Below are 21,797 nucleotides of genomic sequence, written 5' to 3' on the forward strand. Positions count from 1 at the left end.
TGCTGCCCGGGAAGACTCCCGAGTCATATGCATGTATGTATACGTGTGGACTTCTTTCATCCTCCGCTCCGCTTCGCTGTATGTGAGCTCAGACCACACCATCTCCCCTCATGGATGCCTTCCATGTCCCCGGTGCTCTGTTCCCCCTCTATACTGCAGTACAGTGATTTCTGACGCCTAGGTCCTGCTCCTGTCACCCCCCTGTGAAAACCCATCCATGGACAATCTGAGCGGGCTGCGTTTGGGGACGGGACAGAATGAGGAGGTATCTTGTGTCATTCTGGGTTCCTGGTAGCCGCCCCTATTCACCATCCACTTGTGGTGGTCGGGGGCGGGGAAGGGGCGGGATTGAGCCCCCTTCCCCCCTCCTCCTTACTGCGGAAAGCTGCAGAGCTCAGGGCACTTACTTCCTATTCACCAGTCAGCAGGGAGGGCTCGTCTGGTCTGATCAGCCACGTAGGCATTCTCTTCTCTCTGGAGGAAAAGGCCCCGCAGCTGTCGGAGGAGAAGGCCCCTCAGCTGTCAGAGCGCACGGACATGTCGCAGCTAAGTAAGAATCTGGGTGATTCCAGTCCCCCGGCGGAGGCTCCGAAGCCTCCGGTCTATAGCCGCCCTACCGTCCTGATGCGGGCCCCGCCCGCCTCCTCCCGGGCTCCGCCAGTCCCCTGGGATCCACCTCCGATTGATTTGCAGGCTTCACTGGCCGCTTGGCAGGCACCTCAGCCTGCCTGGGAGGGCCCGCAGGGCCAGCCGCCTGCCCCAGTGGCTGCGATGGCCCAGCCTCCGGCCCTAGGGGGCCCGATGGTCCAGGCTCCCCCTCTGGGAGGCCCGCTGGGCAAGCCTCCGACTCCTGGGGTCCTGATGATGCATCCTCCCCCTCCGGGAGCCCCGATGGCCCGGCCTCCAACTCCCGGAGTCCTGATGATGCATCCTTCGGCTCCCGGAGCCCCCATGGCCCATCCTCCTCCTCCGGGGACCCCAATGGCCCATCCTCCCCCTCCGGGGACCCCAATGGCGCATCCTCCCCCTCCGGGGACCCCAATGGCCCATCCTCCCCCGCCGGGGACCCCGATGGTGCATCCTCCCCCGCCGGGGACGCCGATGGCTCATCCTCCCCCTCCGGGGACACCGATGGCTCATCCTCCCCCTCCGGGGACACCGATGGCCCATCCTCCCCCTCCGGGGACACCGATGGCCCAGCCTCCAGCTCCGGGAGTCCTGATGGCCCAGCCTCTGACTCCAGGAGTCCTGATGGTCCAGCCTCCAGCTCCAGGAGCCCCGATGGCCCAGCCTCCACCCCCGGGAGCATTGATGGCCCAGCCTCCACCTCCGGGAGCTCCGCTGGCCAAGCCTCCAGGTCCTGGAGTCCTGATGGTCCATCCATCAGGTTCGAGAGCTCCAATCAATCAACCTGCAGCTTCCGGAGCCCCGATGGCGCAGCCGGCTGCACCACCTGCACAGCCCCTGGCTTCTTGGGCCCCACAGGCTCAGCCTCTGATTCTGCAAATCCAGTCTCAGGTTATAAGGGCTCCTCCGCAGGTTCCCCAGGGCCCTCAGGCCCCGCCGGCACAGCTGGCCACACCCCCGGGCTGGCAGGCCACCTCTCCGGGCTGGCAGGGGCCTCCACAGGGCTGGCAGTCCTCACCACTGGCCTGGCAGGCCACACAGGTGACCTGGCAGGCTCCGACGCTTGCCTGGCAGGCGCAGCCACACGTGCGCCAGGGTCCACCACCCATCCGCCCAGGCCCGCCGCCCATCCGACCGGGCCCCCCGCCGGTGCGTCAGGCGCCACCCCCGATCCGCCAGGCGCCGCCGCTGATTCGTCAGGCACCACCACCTATCCGGCCTGCCCCCCAGGTTCTGACCACTCCACCTCCACTCTGGCAGGCCCTGCCGCCCCCACCGCCTCTGCGGCAGGCACCACAGGCTCGGCTGCCCACCCCGCAGGTGCGGGCCGCCCCCCAGATGCGGGCAGCCCCCCAGGTGCGGGCGGCCCCCCAGATGCGGGCGGCCCCCCAGGTGCGGGTGGCCCCACAGGTGCCCACGGTCCTTCCAGCAGCGCAGGTGCCCGCGGCGCCTCCCGCTGGTCCGCAGGTGCCCCAGGCTGCGCTGCCGGCCTCTCTGTCTGCGCCACAGGCTGTGCACTGCCCACCCATCATCTGGCAGGCCCCCAAGGGCCAAGCCCCTGTGCCACACGAGCTGCCGACGTCGATGGAGTTCCAGGAAGTGCAGCAGGCCCAGGCGCTGGCCTGGCAGGCTCCGAAGGCTCCCGGGCACTTTTGGCAGCCGCTGCCTGCTCAGGAGGCCCAGAGGCAGGGCCCACCACTGGTTCAGCTGGAGCAGCCCTTTCAGGGGGTCCCGGCCTCCCAAAAGGCCCTGCAAATCCAGCTACCCACCCAGCAGGCCCAGCCCTCGGGCCCGCAAGCAGAGCTGCCCACCTTGCAACTCCAGCCCTCCTGGCAGGGCCCCCCTGCAGCCTTGCAGGGCCAGCCCGGAGCCCCCTTAGCGGTGGCAAATTTTCCCGTGGGCTCTGCTAAATCACTGATGACTCCCTCAGGAGAATCCAGGGCCTCTTCCATAGACCGTAGGACCTCGTCGAAGGAACGCCGGACCTCGTCGAAGGAGCGCAGGGCTCCTTCCAAGGACCGCATGATCTTCGCCGCCACTTTCTGTGCTCCCAGGGCAGTGTCAGCGCCCCGAGCACACCTGCCGCCTGCCTGGAGAAGCTTGCCTGCCACACCGGAGACCTTCACTGCCACCTCCAGGGTCTTCCCAGCTACCTCCCAGTTCCAGCCTGCCTCTTCCAATGCCTTCAGGGGCCCCTCTGCCTCCTCAGACACCCGGAAGTCACTGCCACTCGCTCTTCAGGATCCCTTTGCCTGTGTCGAGGCCCTGCCTGCAGTCCCCTGGGTTCCACAGCCCAGTGTGAATGCCTCGAAGGTGTCCAAGGCAGCGCCCACCATCCTGATGGCTGCGGCAGCTGCCCCTCAGGCCATGGCCACCACTCACGAGGCCTCGAAGACCTCCGATGAGCCTCCGCGGCGCTCAGGCAAAGCCACCCGGAAGAAGAAGCACCTGAACACCGAAGAGGACCGCAGGGGCCAAGTGCTGGCCCTGCGTGACTGGCAGGCCCCCAGGCCCTGGGAAAATCTGAACTTGAATGACTGGGAGGTTCCAACCCCCATGCAGGTCCTGGGTGAGTGGGAGGGCCCAAACCCCTTCTGCAGCCTGAGTGGCTGGGAGGGCCCCAGTACCTCCAGAATCCTGAGTGGCTGGGAGGGCCCCAGCACCTCCTGGGCCCTGAGTGCCTGGGAGGGTCCCAGCACCTCCAGGGCCCTGGGTCTCTGGGAAAGCCCAGGTAGCCCTCAGCCTTTGCTCATCTCTGAGATCCCCAGTCTCTCTCAGGGATTCGGTACCACCCAGGATGAGGCCAAACTGGAGCCTCAGCCACTGTCCCCCTTGGATGAGAGAGCAAATGCATTGGTGCAGTTCCTTCTGGTTAAGGACCGAGCCAAGGTGCCCATCAAACGCTCGGAGATGGTGAAATTCATCATCCGTGAATATAAAGATGAGTGTTTAGACATCATCCACCGTGCCAACAATAAGCTGGAGTGTGTCTTTGGGTATCAATTGAAGGAAATTGATCCCCAAAACCACTCTTACATTATTGTCAACAAGCTGGGGCGTCCTAAGGGGGAACCGGTGGCATCCTACTTAGACACACCCAAGTTGGGCCTCCTGATGGTGGTCCTGAGTCTCATCTTTATGAAAGGCAACTGCGTCCGGGAGGACGTGATCTTTAGCTTCCTGTACAAGCTGGGGGTGGATGTCCGGGAGACCCACGGTCTCTTCGGTGACACAAAGAAGCTCATCACCGAAGTGTTTGTGAGGCAGAAGTACCTAGAGTACAGGCGAGTCCCCAATACTGAGCCTCCACAATATGAGTTCCTGTGGGGCCCCCGGGCATTCCTCGAAACCAGCAAGATGCTCGTCCTGAGGTTTCTGGCCAAGCTCCATAAGCGAGATCCCCGGTGCTGGCCGTTCCAGTACTTTGAGGCGCTGGCAGAGTGTGAGTCTGAAGATTTAGATGAGGACGAGCCCGGATCCGATGACAAAGCCGGTGGCCCCACCAGCAGGGCCCCTCCCCGCTAGTGAGGTTTAACAGATATCTCGTTCCTTTGTGTCTCCGGCCAAAGGCCACTGACAGGGTTGGGGGGGGAGGGACGTTTCGTTTCTGGTGTTTACGTTCCAGTTCCATGTGTAAATTTGGATTTCAAGTTGGTTTTGTATCTGCCAAAGCTTTGTACATTTTCATGTGGTGTTGATTTCAACTGGCTACTGTTCTATTTGGTATTTTGGCATTTGTATCTTTAAGTGAGATCTGTGATTCTCTGTTTTGTGTTATAATTGTTATGTTTTGGTATCAGAGTTGTGCTAACTTTGTGAAATGAATTGAGAAGCTATCCATCTCATGCTGGTACAGATTACGTAGCACTGAAATAGGTTGTTCTTTGAACGTTAAAATGACTCACCAGTAAAGCTGTCTGCAGAGAAATAAATATCTATATCTATATATATAAATATACTTTCAGCATAACATGGAAGTGTTTGTCTTTATTCTAATTTTTACTCTAGATGGTGGGAGCCAAGTGTTACCATAGTCTCTGAATAGACCTGAATATCAAGACTACTACTAGTGTTAGTAGAAACCATGGTGATGAAACTGTGTTTCAAGGATGGTGCCACATTCATCCTAACGAAGCAGTGACTTTGACGGGTGGCCAAACGTACAATTTGCATTCAACCCAGAGTAAAACTTCACGAGGCAGTAAGGCTGACCAAGAAGAGGTTGTACACCTCTTCTGATTTCGTCCTCACAATAATCCTTCAAAGTAGGCTGTATTGTTTCCATTTTGTAGGTGAGTGTTTAAACTCAGGTAGATTAATTCAATGGCACATGCCAGTGCCAAGTCAATAAGGCGGTCATTGGAAGCAGAACAGCTTTATAAGGTGGTGTGGGAAGAAGGCTCACCTGGCTGCGGGACCACAGGTATCCAGGCTCCTTAGCCATGGGGACAAATTGGCCAAAGGGGCCTTTGTCAGTCATGTGGCCCGCGGTGGGTGTCCAGTAGGTCTGGGGGGAGAGGGCTTGGGTTTTAGCCATACACTGATGTTGGGATGCGAACATGCTCCCTGCAAATAACCCGGGCTTACAACAGGTAAAAGGAAACAACGGGTTTCAACGAGCTCGGGATCTTGCAGGTGGTGGTGGGGACGGCGGGGAACGCCGAGCGACACGGAAGTCCAGGGGACGCTTCTGGGGGTGGGAGATCGATCCTGACGCGCAGGGGAAGTCAGCTGGCAGTGTCTGGGCCGTCTTTGGGTGCAGGGCTTGGTGTGGGAGGGGAGGTGACGGAGGAGTGAACGGGCCGGAGAGTTTGGGGGAAGATGTTCGCACCTACACTAGTGTGGCGTCCACAAGACTTTCCGGAAGTTACTACTGTCTTCGTGTGGATGGGGATCATCAGCGCTGCTGCCACCCCTACTGTCCTAAAAGGATCACGAACCCCAACCCTAACCTCCCCCCTCCCGTCTCTGGGTAAAGACTAAGTTCCAGGTGGGAGGTAAGCGGTGATAGTGGACTTCTTCTGCCACCTAGTGGTACGTCCTGGTTCTGTCGCTCCTGCGGCGGCTCAGTGCGTAAACCTCACGCCACTAACTCCTGGCCTGTGGATGGCGCTTGCCTCATAACCTTTGCCCGTAGTTTTACCTGCGTCTTTCCCAAACGCTCCTTCTCCCCTCTTCTATCACAGGACAACGTGAAACCTCTCCTCCAAGTTCAAGCCACTGGCACTTAGGAGCTGACCTTCTGTAATAGGAGATGGACTCATGAGATGGTCACTCCGTTGCCAGCTCGGGCAGAGTAGAGCTTTCTAGGACCACTGGCCCCAACCCAGAACCTGCCTGGCTACAGGGGATCTGTGGCAAGTTGTCCAAGTGACGAGGTTTTCCAGAAATTCGGAGGTAGTTTTTTGTGAATACCTTGGGTGGGGGAGTCCGGCACCTGGGCCCAAACTCAAACTAGTTATTTTGACGACAGCAAGCGCCCCTGGAAGCCCACATCACTGCCCAGTGGAGAACTGTCCCCAGATGAGGCTCTGCTGGGCCAGCAAAGTGGCATACAGGTCTCGTATTTCTAGTTTGCTTAGACTTCATTTATTATGGTTTCTATAGTTTTCTCCAAATCATTTACTCATGGGGCGTTTGAGCTCTTTGTGCACCAAAATTTGGAAAGTAGCAACATACTCGTATGGCTTTGGTGCTGTAATTAAGGTGCTGTCTCCATGGTAGAAAGGCACACTTCCCGTTTCCTCCACCTCGCTTATCTCATATGCTTAAAACCCAAATTGGATTCAATTATCGAGTGAGATGAATGACACTAATAATGAATTTTTAAAGGACAAATAAAGAAACTAAATTAGCCAGATATTTAGCTGAAAAGTTTAAGAAAAGACAGCTGACATTGTGAATGCAGAAGGTATAAAACAAATTATGGGGATTTATGAAAATATAGGGTGAGAAGCAGTGGGAACACATCAAAACCCATTCATTTGAAAGCACTAAAATATAGATAAATGTAAGAAAAAGATTTTAATTGTAAAAATGGAGGGGGGAGGGAAACGCTGTAACTAAATGGGGAAGAGGTATCAAGTGACAAACAAAAAAGAAAAAGAAATAAATGGGAAACAACATTGAAAACTGTTCCACCTCACTAATATTTAAAGGCATAAATATTAAACCAGTATTTTAGTTTTCACTTATTAAATTGGCATAGAATAAAAGCCCACAGAACATCTAATAAATTTGTTATGAAACTGGCACCCTTATATGCTACTGATGAAAGTATAAACTTGCCCAGAAATAAACTCAGCCAACCTCATCTTCAAGAGGCTTAAGAATATTAATGCCATTTTACCTAGAAAATTCCTCAAAGGGAAGATCCTGAATGGAAGTAATCTGCAGTGGCGACAAAAACTTCACAAAAAGAGCTGCTTATGTGAGCAGAGGATATTAATTACAACATGCACGTATGCACCCCCCATCTAACCATATGTCCAGATGAGTGGCCTCTTCTGCTGAAAAGGCCAAAGGCCACCCCAGAAAATGACGTGCAGTTTTCTCCCACACAAGATGACGTGATGTGGAGCGGAGACACGACAATCTGAGCTTGACAACTCTACAGGTGGGTGCTAGCGGACTCCCATCAAAGCCCTAACATGAGCTCAGGAAAAGCCATTGCTTCCTAAGCTGTATGACTCCTAGGGAAGAGAAATTAAAAATGTTTCTCAAAGAGAGCAAGCCCAGTGCCCTGTTATGTAGGGTGTTAAGTGACAAGCAAGTTAATATCCTGGGATAGTTACCTAACAATGATGATCTGATATTTTGGAATAATTTTACTCTAAGCCACGCTTCCTGAGAGCAGTGAAGACAAGGGCCAGTTGCTAGTGAAAGCCACACATAAAGCAACATTGTCAGCAGCTAAGAATTAATCATCGCGGCTATGATGGACGGAGCACTCTCCAGGGTCCCTGTGGCCTCCACTGGGCATCCAGCCCGAGTGTCATTAATTTACCTTCAGAGTTATAGGCACACGCTCTCCCACTGCCGTAATACTTGGAAGGAGATGGGATCGTCCCTGACACGCCTGCCTCTGGGTACCAGAGCCTAAAAGCTGGGCATCTTCTCCCTCATTTGGTCAGCTGTCCAGTCGTGCCATGTTTGCCACCTTGTTTGACCAGTGGCCTCCCTTCCAGCCATCCCTGCAGCCGTTGTTTCCTGCCTGCACGTGGCAGCCGCCTGGGACGCGGTCTCTACTGTCAGTGTCACCCCTCACGCAAACTCTGCATTGGTTGCCCAGATCATAACATTTCACACAATTCAAAGCGTCTGATGGCTCCTACTTTCCTGAGTTAGACGCAGATCACTTGTCATCCTGAGGGTTAAGCTGCAGCAGGTTAGAGGTGGGTTAGCCTACACCGGGATTTACAAACGAGGCCAGGGGTCCCTCTGCTGGGTAGTTCCAGGAACTCCTAGAATTCTGTATTGAAAACCCAGGTATGTCAACAAGGACGGGTCCTAAAGAGAAGCCCCTGGCATTTAGATCACAGACCTTTCTGCTTTCTCTTGTCCCCAGCCGAGAAAGTCATATGGGTACAGAAGAGAAAGGTTAGCATAACAGGTCTGGCTTCTCTGGGGAGAATCCCTGGGAAAGGAAGAGTAGACTGGATTCACCTTTGGAGCTCAACCCCCACTTCCCCGAGTGCAAGCAATTTCTTTCTTCCAAATCTTCCAGAAACTTCTATTGCAAATCCCATGAAGGGATCTGAACACTGCTCGCTCATTGGTCCAATCTCCTAATCCTTTTTGATTCGGAAAGTTATAGCTGCCCCTTTCTGTTTAGGGGCTGAAGCCTATGGAGAGCCTTCTTGGTCATCACCTTCCCTCTATTTTTCTTGGTGGCACCACAGGACTCATCTGGGTGGCCTTAGGGAAGTGCCCTTCTCAGTGCCAATGACTTTGCAAGGTGCCAGGGTGTGTCCCAGTGGGACTGGGTTTCTATGCTGTCACTTGTTCAGGGTGAATCCAGCTTGGGGACCATGGTTGACAGAGAGATTGGTGCCACCCAATCAACCAGCAGGAACCACAGAAGCATGCCCAGACCAGCAGACTTCCTGGAGCATGCTCCATAGTGGCTCAGAGTCTTCAGCTGGGGCCACGAAGCTGCGGAATTTGAGTTTGGGCTTTTATGGCTTCTGCGAGACATCCTTTAAAACATTTCACTTTGAAATAATGATAGATCCACCAGAAGTTGCAAAGCTGGTGTAAGGCAGCCTCGTGCACCCTTTACGTGGTCTCCCCCGACGCTTACATCCCACACAGCTATAGCACAACACTAAATCCTTGACTCTGGGACCATGTGGATGGATAGTTCAGTGACACTGTATCACAAATGTAGATTCTGTAAACATCACTGCAATCAACACACAGAACTATTCCAGTCCCGCCAAGATTTCTCTCATGCTAACCCCTCCTACGTAGTCACGTGTGTCTCTTCCCTCACCGTCCCCAGCCTCTATCACTACTCTGCTCTGCATCTCTGGAATTGTGTCATTTTGAGAATGTCATATAAATGCAATCACGGCTTTGAGACTGGCATTTTTTTTGCTCACTATAATGCCCTTGATATCCATAAATCGTTGCGTGTATCAACGGTTCATTCACTTATAGTGCTGATAAAATACTTACCTGTGAAGGACATTTTGGTTGTTTCCAGTTCTGAGCAACTGCAAAGTTACTATGAACATCTGCACACAGGTTTTTATATGGACATACATTTTCATCCATCCAGGATAAAAACCCCTGGACGTTAATTGCTAGCTTGTATGGTACACGTGTATTCACTTTTAAAAAGAAACTACCAAACTGTTTCCCAGAAAGCCTGTAACATTTTACATTCCCACCAGCAATATATGAGACGCCCAGGTTCTCTGCATTCTCACCAGTAATCGCTGTAGTCCCTTTAGAACAAAAGTAGCTGTCCTAATAGGTGAGTAGTGACGGCTCATGGTCTGAACTTGCCTTCCCCCAGAGGGGTTGGACATCTTTCCATCTGCTTTTTGTCACTTGTGTATCCTCTCTGGTGAAATGTCTGGTCATTTCTTTTGCCTATTTTCTAAATGAAATTTTTCTTGTTTTATAATATTGGGTTTTGAGGGTTCTTTATGTAATCTAGATTTGAGTCGCTCATTAGATATGTGGCTTGCAAGTATTTCCCCCCAGCCTGTAGTTTGGCTTTTTCATCGTCTCTACAGGGTCTTTCACACAGAAAACACTTTAAATTTTGATGAAGTTTAATATATTTCTTTGATGGATCATGTTCTTGTTTTCATTGCTAAATATTCACCTTCAGACCCTACGTCCTGAAGATTTCTCTATGTTTTACTCTAAGAGTTTAATAGCTTTGAATAATTTATATTTTACATTTAAATCTATGATCCATTTTGAGTTTATTTTGTATAAAGTGTAGACGGTCCCCCCACTGGAGGATTCCCCCACCGCCATATTTTTGCACCTTCATCAAAAATGAGTTGGCTCCACGTGTGTGGGCTGTTTCTGAGTTCTCTACTCTGTCTCATAGATTTATGTATCTATCCTTCCACATACCACACCATTTTGATTACTGTACCTACATAATGACTCTTGAAATAAAGTACAATGATTCTTCCCATATTATCCCTTTCTTTCAAAACTATTTTGATCTATTCTATCCTTTGACATTCCATATCAATTTTTAAATAAGCTTGTCTGTAGCTACAAAAGGTACTGCTGGGATTTTTATAGGAATTTAGTTAAACCTGCATATTAAAGTGGATAGAATTGATACCGTTTCCCTGAAAATAAGACCTAGCTTGACAATCAGCTCTAATGCGTCTTTTGGAGCAAAAATTAATATAAGACCTGAACTTATTTTACTATAAGACCGGGTCATTATAATGTAATAATAATATAATATAATATAATATAATACCAGGTCTTATATTAATTTTTGCTCCAAAAGACACATTAGAGCGGATTGTCTGGCTAGGTCTTATTTTTGGGAAAACACGGTATTTTTATATGTTGAGTCTTCCAATTCATAAACATGGTACATCTCTCCATTTATTTGGATACTTTAAAATTTTCTTTTATCAGCATTTTGTAGTTTACAATGTACAAGTCCTGGATATGTTTTTTACATGCATATCTAAGTATTTCGTCCTTTTGAGTTATTGTAAACTATATTACATTTTAAATTTCGTTTCCATTGTTCAATGCTAGTATGTAGAAATGCAATTGAATTTTGTATGTTGATCTTGTAGCCTGAAACCTTGCTGGACTCATGTTAGTTCTAGGAGTTTATGTGTCAATTCTTTAGGATTTTGTATGTAGACCACTGTGTCATCTGCAAATAGGGGAGTAAAGAGCTAAATTATAAAGGGAATGCAAATCTGCAGGAATGAAAGGGAAGCAGGCTGCATTCAGGGAGAGAATCACATAATAAAGTTGATAGTTCCTGACAGTCTCAGACAATGCCGTGAGATACACTGTCTGAAGTCAAGGTCTTGTGCGAGCACAAAAGTCTTCCTACCGATGTCATACCCTTTGAATTCTGTTTTTATGCACCCCCCTCAAGGTAATAAAAAGCCAATATTTGTTTGAGCTAGCGCATGTAAAAAGCTTGGATTTCATTATTCCTCTCCTGAAATGAAGAAAAATCTTGACTAATAGAAAATCAATGAGTTTTCTTGGACCCATTGCAATACTGAGGTTCCCCAGCAAACCAACCGCCCTGAAATCTGGAAAGGTGACTCCAGGGGACACAGGATGTGAAGACTGAGGCAAAAGCTACTGGATGACACAGGCTGGGTAAAAGCCTTCACCAGAGAACAATAGTGAAACCTCGTTCTATCTGGGGGGAAGCAAGTCTACCTGCTCCAGCCTCACTCCTACCTTCCTGTGTCATCTAAGGAATAAAAAAGTTACCGTCAATGAGGGGAGAGCTCCAGGGAAAAAGGCTGGGGGCATCATAGCCAGAAAAGATAGTAGGACATTAGGGAAAAACTCCATCGCTGGAGGATGGACCGAGACACTTGTGAAGCCCCCCAGGACTGAAGCACACTGTACCCGCCAGAGACTGAGACTTAATCAGAAGTTCAGAGAACACCACCTCCCCCACACTGCACCACTAGGCTAGCAAACCTCCAGCAATGATAACAGTGGGTCAGAGCAAGAGACACAAAAGTCAGAATCTCTCTGAAGATCAGTACAAAGGGCCCCCAAATTCAATACCCATTCATCATAGACATCCTAGAAAAATCAGAAATAGAAGGGGGTCTTCCTTAACCTAATAAAGGGTTTATGTGAAAAATGTACTGCTATCATCATACTTAATGGTTGGAGACTGAATGTGTTTCCTCTAAGATCACGATAGCATGGCATTGGTGAGAAAGTATACAGACACATAGACCAACAGAAAAATACAGAACATCCAGACGTAGACTGTCATTAATAGAGTTGACTGATTTTTCACAAAGACTCAATGGGAAAACAATACTCTTTTCAACAAATGATGGTGGGAAAATTGGAAGTTCATATGGAAAAAGTAAAGTTTGACACTGACCTCACACCTTACACAAAAGTAACTCAAAATACATCATGGAACTCAAGGTAAAATGCAAAACAATGAAACTTTTAGAGGAGAACACTTGCATGCCTTTGGGTTTGTTAATGAGTTCTTGAATACAACAAAAAATATAATTTATGAAATAAAGACTCGATAAATTGGATTTTATTAAAAATATTTTTCTATGTGAAAGTCACTGTTGAAGGAATGAAAGAGAAGTCACAGCCTCAAAGAATGTATTTGTATATCACATAGCTGATAAAATATATAAAGAACTCTTAAAAGTCAATAAATAAAAAATTAATAAACCAACTAGTAAATTGACAAAAGAACAGTTCATAGATTTTCAAGACATTCATAGATAGTCCACAGAAAACCCTAGTTTTACCCTTTTTTTCTTTATTATACTCTTCACTCTTTATACAGTTTCCAAATATGAGTATCTAGGAGCTATCCTCTTTCACGAGAAGGAGGCAATGAGGTCTGTATATCTTTCTAGCTGAAACCCGACAATAAGACTACATATTTTCCACACATGCACGTTATTATTCCTTATCCTAAAATGAGTACATCCCAGCTCAGGAAGACCTTATTTAATTCCAGTTTTGTAGGGTCCTATAGCCCTGTTGGGCTGTCAACCTATTCATTTTGCACCATGTTGTTGAGGATTATTTTCCATTCCCATTAAACAACACTTCGTTTATACTGCAGAGTCTTCTGTGAGCTATACTGGCTCTACCAAACCACACTGACTTCCTTCTGTCTGTATCCCACAGTCTGTGAAATAGATTCTAGTAGGGCCATCTGGCGGCCACCGGGTAAACCAGCAGCTTTTTGTATTTCCTGTTACTTTGAAGAACTTGAACTTCACCAAAGCCGTACTAAGAAATATACAAAATCTAAAACTAGCGCTTGCTTCGGACTATCTGCAAGCGTCCCCAACATTCCACAGAATCCAGAATCCATATGTTTTGCTAATGTATTCATTGTACTATATGTCTTACATATAATTACCTATTCCATATAGAATACATATGATTTCCCTAGACTTGATTCATTCAACGACTCTGTAATATACTCATTTGTCTTGATTAAGCCACTAACATCTCTTGCCTGGAGCTGCCATTATCTCCTACTAGTCTCTCTGCTTCCCCTCTTGAGCTTTATAATCCATTGTCCAAACAGCAGCCCAAATTATCTTTTAAAAACATATGCATCAAAATAAGATCATGTCTTTTCCCTGCTTCAAATCCTCCAATGATGTTCCATCCCCGTCAGAATGAGTGTGAGCTGCTCACCATCCCCTCAGAGTCCCTTATGATCTCGTCTCCACCCACCTCTTCAACCTCACTGCTTGTCCCTCTTCTCTTCAATCACTGGAAACCAGACTCCCAAGTTTCTGTTTTGTAAACATGCCCCCAGACTTTGGTCTTTGCATATGTTGCTCCCTCTGACTAGAATGATTGGTTCCCACATATTTTCATGGATAGCTTTTATCTAAAACCATGCATGGTTTCAGATCAAATACTGTGTCTTCAGCGTGGCACCCTTTCTGGGTCACTCCACAAAATGAACATTAGCTATAATGACAAATAAACCCCCATGTCTCAGTGGCTTAGTTATATTTTGTCATGTTATGTTATATTATGCCATGGCATATCATATCATATATATCATATCATTCTTTGATTATGCAAAGTTAAGTATGGGTCAATGAGAGTGGAGCTTCATAAGCTCAGCTCCATGCAAGTATTCAAGGACTCTGGCATCTACCCTCTTACGACTCTGCTCTCTACTTACTTGGTTCTCAGAATCTATACCATTTACCTGCTAAAGAAGTCAAAGAGCATGCAGGGTTATGTCAGAGCTTTTTATGCACCAGATATGGCAGTGGAGCACTGCATTTCTGCCTACATTCCATTAGTTGGAAGTCAGTTACATGACCTCAACTAACTACAATACTACAACTGTGGATAGGAAATGTACACCAGTTGTGAGCCCACGAGAAAATAGGATCTGATAAAGACACTGCATTTTCTCTGCCAAAGTAGCCCTTTTGTTCATCAAATATTCAACTTCACTCTTCTTTTCACATGTTTCACACACCTTTCTTAAGGTAGACAACCCAAAATTCATCTAGGTTTTGAATCCAGTTCAAAGTTCAGGATTTCTCAATGATACTAAAGTCCTGATGTGGTTTTTCATGGCTATGGATTTGAGAACTAAAAGGATAAGTTATCTTCTCCTAACACCAAATAGTGAATTAGAGAAAGGAAAAGCAAAACCTCTCATTGGAAATCTCTAATTTGGAAAGGCGAAGGAAACACGCAACAATCATGGACCCACAGGAGTTACGGATACCACTGACACTGACGATTTTCCCATGAGGCAAGTGGGAAGTAGTATCCAAGAGAACATGGATGTGGGATAGAATTCTATCTAGCTCCTGCCTTTTTTGTGTAAGAGGGGTAAAAATGGAGGGCCTGAGACAAGAAGTAAATTTCTTGACATTTAAATGTTGAACAGAAAAAGGCCATATGGTTTGATTATATGTTGAAGTGCTTATCTGGGTGTTTCACATTGGCTCCCCCTCCATTTCTCCCATTTGTAACTCTGAAGGTAGATCACGTGTGGGAACGTGTCACCTACTTTTGAGGGAGCAACCAAAACTCTGACGTCAAAGAATGAAACTTGAATTCTGAAAATAAAAATATTCAATTGCATGTTTATAGAGCAAATGTTTAAGTTCTTGATAACTCATAGAGGACTTAGGAGATGGAGAGACTCTATTGATGGAAGAGAGAAAGGAATGAATGATACTTGATTTGGGGAGATGAGGTGAGGGTTGAGATTGATGATACAATAAAAAGGAATGTGTTTTTAGAACATGGATATTTTTTATAACATGGTTCCTGACTCAATGTCGAATCATTCCTATTTCTTCTGGGACCCTCTCTAGGAAGAGGTCAGTCCTTTAGCCATCAAGCATCTAGTCTGAGATGATGCTTATCTGTACCTCCTTGTTTGTGTCCAAAAGATTCAGGAAATGTGTAAGGTAATTCTAGGACAGGGGGTGAGTTATTTGCACATCCCGGGGAATGGCAGTGTAATAAGAAAGCCTCACCACCCAATCATGTTCAGTTCAGAAAGACTCACAGACATTTCCTTCTGATTCAGGAAGGGCATAGATACGTGGTCCTCACTACCTAGGATACCCCACAGTTGTTACTGGAATTCTATGATAATCACCTGTCTTCCCTACGAGGCTGAAATCTCTGTGATGACAAGAGTGGTGTCTTCTTTTCTCACTACTGACTTACCAGTATTTATCACAGGGCCTGACTTACAGTAAATATGAGATGAATGAATAACTTTGCAGTAGTCATTCATTGTTAAATTGAATGATACTCAAACAGTGAAGCCTCTATATTTTCAATTCATATCAAATGTCTGTGCCACATATCTGAGCGCCCTAGATCTTGTTTAGAAAGAACTGGCTGGGTTGAATGTTCTATGCCTAAAATCATTGTTGCTAAAACTTCAAAAGTGTGTGTGTGTGTGAGTGTGTGTGTGTGCACACGCGCGCGTGTGTGTATGAAGGGGTTGTCAATGGAGAATACTGAATGTGAAAACATAAGCAAAAGGAAAACAATTAAAGATCTTGTACATTATAGTAATAGGTCTTTATTCATTCTAATAGCAACAGGAAGATTTTCATCAGGGGAATGGTGCGATCAGGTTACTTTTTGAGAGAGATGAAATGATATCTACCTTTCTATCCTCCCCAATTCTCCCCCCTCCTAGAGCTCCTTTTTTCTGGCTGAGAACCCTGGGGCTTAAAGATAATTGATTTTGGCTAGTCAATATTGTAAGGAGGCTTTACAAGTAACCAAAGGATCAGAAGGGGTGAATGCACCCTTAGCATAAGACCAGTTAGCCCTGAGCGAGGCTGGCTTTTATGCCTTTGCATAGGTTCAGATTCTCGTAAAGAAAACCAGCTCTGGTGTAGAAAGGAGACTCTTTCCCTCCGCTACCCATGAACTGAGAATATAGCTTGCCCTCCCCCTACAGAACCAGCAGGCCATGAATGCACCTTTTAAGAAGTCGATTAAAAAGTAGAAGTCTACAAGGGAGGAAGAAGTAACTGGCGAGATGGGAGAGGCATTAAGGGAGTGCGGGGTTCTGACAGCCAAGTGAAGAAATGCATCACTGAGGAAGAGGTGATCAGATGTGTCACATGCTCTGAGTAGTAGATTAAGATGAGGACTAAGAGTTTTGGTGAAAGTGGAGAGGAGTGGCATTAAGAGAGAAGAGAATGAGTTGAATTGGAGGCCGCGAGTGGGCATAGACAACTCTTTTGACGAGTTTTGCTTCAAAGAGAATCAAAGAAATGTGGCAATTGCTGGTAGGAGAACGATGAATAATTGAGTTTTTCCTTATGATAGATGATATGCACATGAGAATAAGAGAGACACATGAATGATATAGAAAGAGTCGACAATTGCTGAAGGATCTCACTGGATAGGGGAGAATGGACAGGATCCAATTCACGGTACAGGGACTGGCATAAAATAAGAATTCTTGTTTTTTATCTATGGCATCAACATGTGGTCTGGGATCCCTGATGTCCCTGAACCTGTTCTTCTAATCAATTTGGGATTAGTTATAAATGATGCTTTATAAAGGTCCTGAACGTTATTGAGCTATATATGGCCTTTGAGCTCCCTTATTTGGTCTGTCTGTATGCTCGAGGTCTGACAATTAAGTTCACAAATTCGCCACCATGCGCTCACATTGGTAGCCCTGTACAAACAGCTCGGGAAGGTTTCATAACCTTGGTATATCAGTGTCTCACAGCTGTGTTCACGTTGACGTGTGGCGGCGTCTTGCTGAGCGGCGTTCATTATTGTTGTTGCGTGTTTTTCTGTGCTGTCGCGAGAATGTCTGAGCTTGAATTAGAGCAATGAACAAACATTAAATTTCTTGTTAAACTTGGCAAGAGTGGAAGTGAAATCAGGAACGTGTTAGTCCACGTTTATGGGGGGAAATTCCATGAAGAAAATGGCAGTGTATAAATGGACTCAATATTTTTCTGAGGGGAGAGAACACGTCACTGATGAAGAGAGGTCAGGGCAGCCAGTAAGAAGCAGAAATGATGAGACCATTGCTCACTGATGAACAAAAGCAAAGGAGAATCAAAGTTTGCCAAGACCTTTTGGAGAGGCAAGATGGTGTTTTGGGCCATGTAATCACTGGTGATGAAACATGGGTGTACCAATATGACCCTGAAACAAAGTGTCAAAAGTGCACAATGGAAGTCAGCCAATTCTTCATGACCAAAAATGTTCTATCAGTCCAAACCAAGAGTCAAAACGATGTTGGTAACCTTTTTTGACATCAGAGGGATTATTCATTATGAATCTGTACCAACTGGACAAACAGTTAACCAAGTTTACTCTTCGGAACTGCTGAAAGGCTGTATGATAAAGTTAGACGACCTGAATTTTTCGCCAACAGTTCATGCATCACGACAATGCACCAGCTCACATGGCACTGTCTGTGAGGGAGTTTTTAGCCAGTAAACAAATCACTGTATTGGAACACCCTCCCTACTCACCTGATCTGGCTCTCAATGACTTCTTTCTTTACCAAAGATAAAGGAAATATTGAAAGGAAGACATTTGGATGACATTCAGGACATCAAGGGTAATATGATGACAGCTCTGATGGCCATTCCAGAAGAGTTCCAAAATTGCTTTGAAGGGTGGACTAGGCACTGGCGTTGGTGCACAGCTTCCCAAGGGGAGAACTTCGAAGGTAAATAGAATAGTAATATTCAGCAATGAGGTATGTAGCACTTTTTCTAGGATGAGTTCACCAAAGTAATTGTCCGACCTGGTAGTTGTGTAACGGCCAATATGTTTGAGATGGATGCCTTTGAGATGGATGGCTAGGCCATCAAAAGTTTAATGTCAGGCCCTTATAATTAAAAAAGCTAATAGTCAGGCCCTTACACTACAATCCCCTGCTGTGAAGCTGAGGCATCACTTAATGGTGAGGACATTAACATCACGGGTAGTAAATACGTTAAACATCAGGGCTAGGGCATAGGGTAACCAGGAAAGTACTGCAGATTAGAGTTATGCAGTCACATGCCACATTACAATGGGATACATACATTCTGAGAAATGTGTCCTTGGGTGAATTTGTCTTTCTCTGAACATCACAGGGGCACTTACACAAACTCAGATGTTGTAGCCCACTACACACCTGGCTAGATGGTGTACCACCATCATATACACAGTCTACTGTTGGCCAAAATGCCATTAGGTGGCACATGACTGTGGTACCAAATCCTGTAATAGTAAGAACAAGCGATAATCTGAAATGCAGTCCATGGCCATTGTTCCAAACTTGAAGGGTCCAGCTGAGAAAATAGGTTGGTGATCTCAGGGCCCTGGGAATCTGCTTAGAGATTTGGGTAACATTACAGAATATTTTAACATCTTGAACCATATGGTGGAATATGGTTGTGGTACCTGTCCTTAGTGCTGGTGCACGTGCAGCAGGTGGTCCTGGGGAGGACACGAACCCCTCCTTCTGTGGCCAGTGCACCTACTGGCCAGGAGGTTGTCTAGAACCATTTGGGCAAGACACTCGGGACTGTTGCACAAACGACAGGGTTTCATAGTTTTCCACACTGGGCTAAGGTGGCCCATAATTGTCGGCTCGCCTCGGTGACCTGATTTTGCGTGGCTAGCACTGTTGTGCCCGTCCAGTCGTCAATCCTACTACACCTGAAATTCCCAGCATGACACAAATGAAAGTAGCTCTTTGGATTGGTGTTAGTCAGCCAGAGTAGGCAACACAGGGGGTTCGTAACCCATGGGGAGACCCTGGTGCAGTGCAGTATGTGGCCTGGGGGACGGACCAGAGGTCTGGGCAGAGAAGACTGCCCTAGGTGGGAGCCATGCAATGCGGGCCTGCAGGAAAATCTAAAGGCAGACTTTCCCAGTATCGAGTATTCACTGGGGCCTCCAGTGAGAAACCCGGGGACAGGTACCCATTCTTTGTCAACCTCTGCTGTGAGTTCTGGCGGTGAGGTTAGAGGGGTCTGCAGGCCAAGAGCTGTTTGTGACAGGGCACAGAATTATCAAGGTGGCCTCAAGGGCTACTCCCCAGTGATCCTTGAGGAGTATCCAAAAGAAAAGCCCAGGGCAGGGGTGTTGCTATTACTTGGATTTGGACAAATTTTGACCTATGAGCAGAGTCAGCATTTCAGGTGGGGTGCAGGTGACTGGAAGGACAAATGACAAGTCCAGAAATGGTTGACTCCCAACATGTGGGTGGCCTTGTCAAGCCACTGGATAAAAAATATTGCTGGTGTTCGGGAAGCACCTTGTCAGTGTCACGTAAGGTAGGGTGGGGTCGGGGTAGAACAGATCATGACAGTGTTGGTGGTGATCTGGGTGAGGACCTGCCCAGGTCCTGCACGTAGCAGAAGTCACGTGCGGAATTTCCATGGAAGCACAAGGTCAAGGGAGGCAGGTGAGGGCAAACAAACTAACTGGGTGGTATTTGTAGGCGGCAAAGCCATCTGGTGTCGAATGCACATTTCCACCTGCCATGTGGGGAAATATAGTACAATATCACCCTGCAGTCTGGCAGGCTTCCTGGAGCAGGGTAGGGTCTAAAGGCAGCAACAGGTGTATTCAGCAAAACAACATGCACTGGGTTATTCAGATCTAGTCTATCCTCACTGCTTCTTAAAATAAGGGACTGCATACGATGGGTTAAAAACAAGTACTACCTTGTGGGTTCCTGATTTTCCCTGTTCGTCGCTGTTTTTTCTTTCTTTCTTTTTTTGTTTGTTTGTATTTTCTGAAGCTGTGTAATTACATGAATACAAATTTAAAATGCATTTGACTTCCTAATTCATGGAAATTTCCTCTGCTAACCTTTCTGCCTTAAAATCAACTTTGTTTGATAGAAATAAATCTAGAAAATCTTTCTTTTGGAGTACTTGTGTTTAATTCCCAATAGTGCTGCTTCATTTCTATTTTTCTTGCTGGTGTTATATTCATTTTCTCTTCTCTCTTATCTTCTTACAAATGTATTATTTTTAGTCTCTCTTTTCCCACTCTTTAATTTCTATTTCAATTATTTTTCAAAAAGCATCTTGTTTGGAGTGGCTTGGGAGGATATAGAATATTGCATACAAAGACCTGTGCATCTGAGTTACAGATGGGTTAATGGCAGACTACAAGTAGCTTTGTGGGTAAACCTCTGTATCAGTGAGAGCCCTGCGAGCCTGCTCTGTTGCCATAGTGATCAGCGGCCATGAGTCATCGCTGGGTCCTTACAATGAGAATGTGCTGTATGTGGCTGACACCACTTAAACAATTTTTCTCAGTGGAGTCTAATCAATTATGTCTTTGCATCTTTTCTTCATACAACACACACTCATAAAGGAACCAAATGTATGAACGACCGACATTCAATTCTTAGCTCTGCATTTATTATATTTTATATATGCATATATATATATATTTTCCTGCATGTAGACATATACATTGTATTTTAAATACATATATTTTTTTCACATCCAAGTGATTTATTTGTCAGGAGACTTTTTGTGCACATATAAGACAAAGACATCAAATATGATGAAATAGTGCCATTTGCGACAACTTGGATAGACCTTGAGATTATTAAAGCTAAGCAAAATAAGTCAACAGAAAAAGTCAAGAACCATAAGATTTCACTGATATGTGGGATATAAAACTGAAAGCAACAAAGGAACAAAACAAACAAATAAAGAAACAAAACTCATAGACACAGACAATAGTTCAGTGGTTACCAGAGGGTAAGGGGGGGAGGGAGGTGGTAGAAGAGGATAAATGGGGTCAAATACATGGTGATGGAAAGAGAACTCTGGGTGGTGAACACACAATATGATACACAGATGATTTAATACAGAATTGTACACCTGAAACCTATGTAATTTTACTAACCATTGTCACCCCAATAAACTTTAATTTAAAAAAAGAGCAAAGATACTATGTATAGTTAGAACTGCCTTTATATACAAGTGATGTAATTCTGTAAATGTCTGTACATTTAATTCCTACTTATCACTATATGTTTCCAGGTTAGCCCATGTAGATTTCTTCATGCCTTTTTGTTTATTTACTTTTTAAATATGACTTCATAATATTCCATGGTATGTCTACGCTATTTTTTAACCAGTTGCCTACTGATGGATTTTTTTAGTCATTTCCAATCCTTTACTGTTATAACAAAGAATGCAGTTAGCATCCTGAACTTGAATAATTTCCTTTGTATAGAATATACCTGTAGGTCACATTTAAATAAACAGAACGTTTGGTCAAGGAGTATGTATTAGTGCTTGTGATTTGATTGACGTAATCAAAATTTCTTCTATGGAAAGTGTACCCATTACACATCTACAAGCAAGATGCGAGCATGCCAATATCCCCAGCTGTCACTAGAGTGTGCTTTCATCTCATCTCTGCTCCCTAAAGCTCACATTGGCTGTGTTCCCATTGGGGTG

General features: G+C 46.4%; 1 protein-coding gene across 1 annotated transcript; it reads left to right on the forward strand.

The window, feature by feature from the left end:
- Nucleotides 1-359: 359 nt before the first annotated feature.
- Nucleotides 360-4,597, forward strand: MAGEL2 (MAGE family member L2). Its single transcript, XM_019753241.3, has one exon. It carries the CDS (start codon nucleotides 538-540, stop codon nucleotides 4,150-4,152), a length of 3,615 nt encoding a protein of 1,204 aa, XP_019608800.3. The 5' UTR covers nucleotides 360-537; the 3' UTR covers nucleotides 4,153-4,597.
- The last annotated feature ends 17,200 nt before the right edge of the window (nucleotides 4,598-21,797 follow it).

This window comes from Rhinolophus sinicus, chromosome 13 (assembly GCF_057876585.1).
Source record: "Rhinolophus sinicus isolate RSI-liver-muscle chromosome 13, RSI-T2T, whole genome shotgun sequence".
NCBI classification, from domain to species: Eukaryota; Metazoa; Chordata; class Mammalia; order Chiroptera; family Rhinolophidae; genus Rhinolophus; species Rhinolophus sinicus.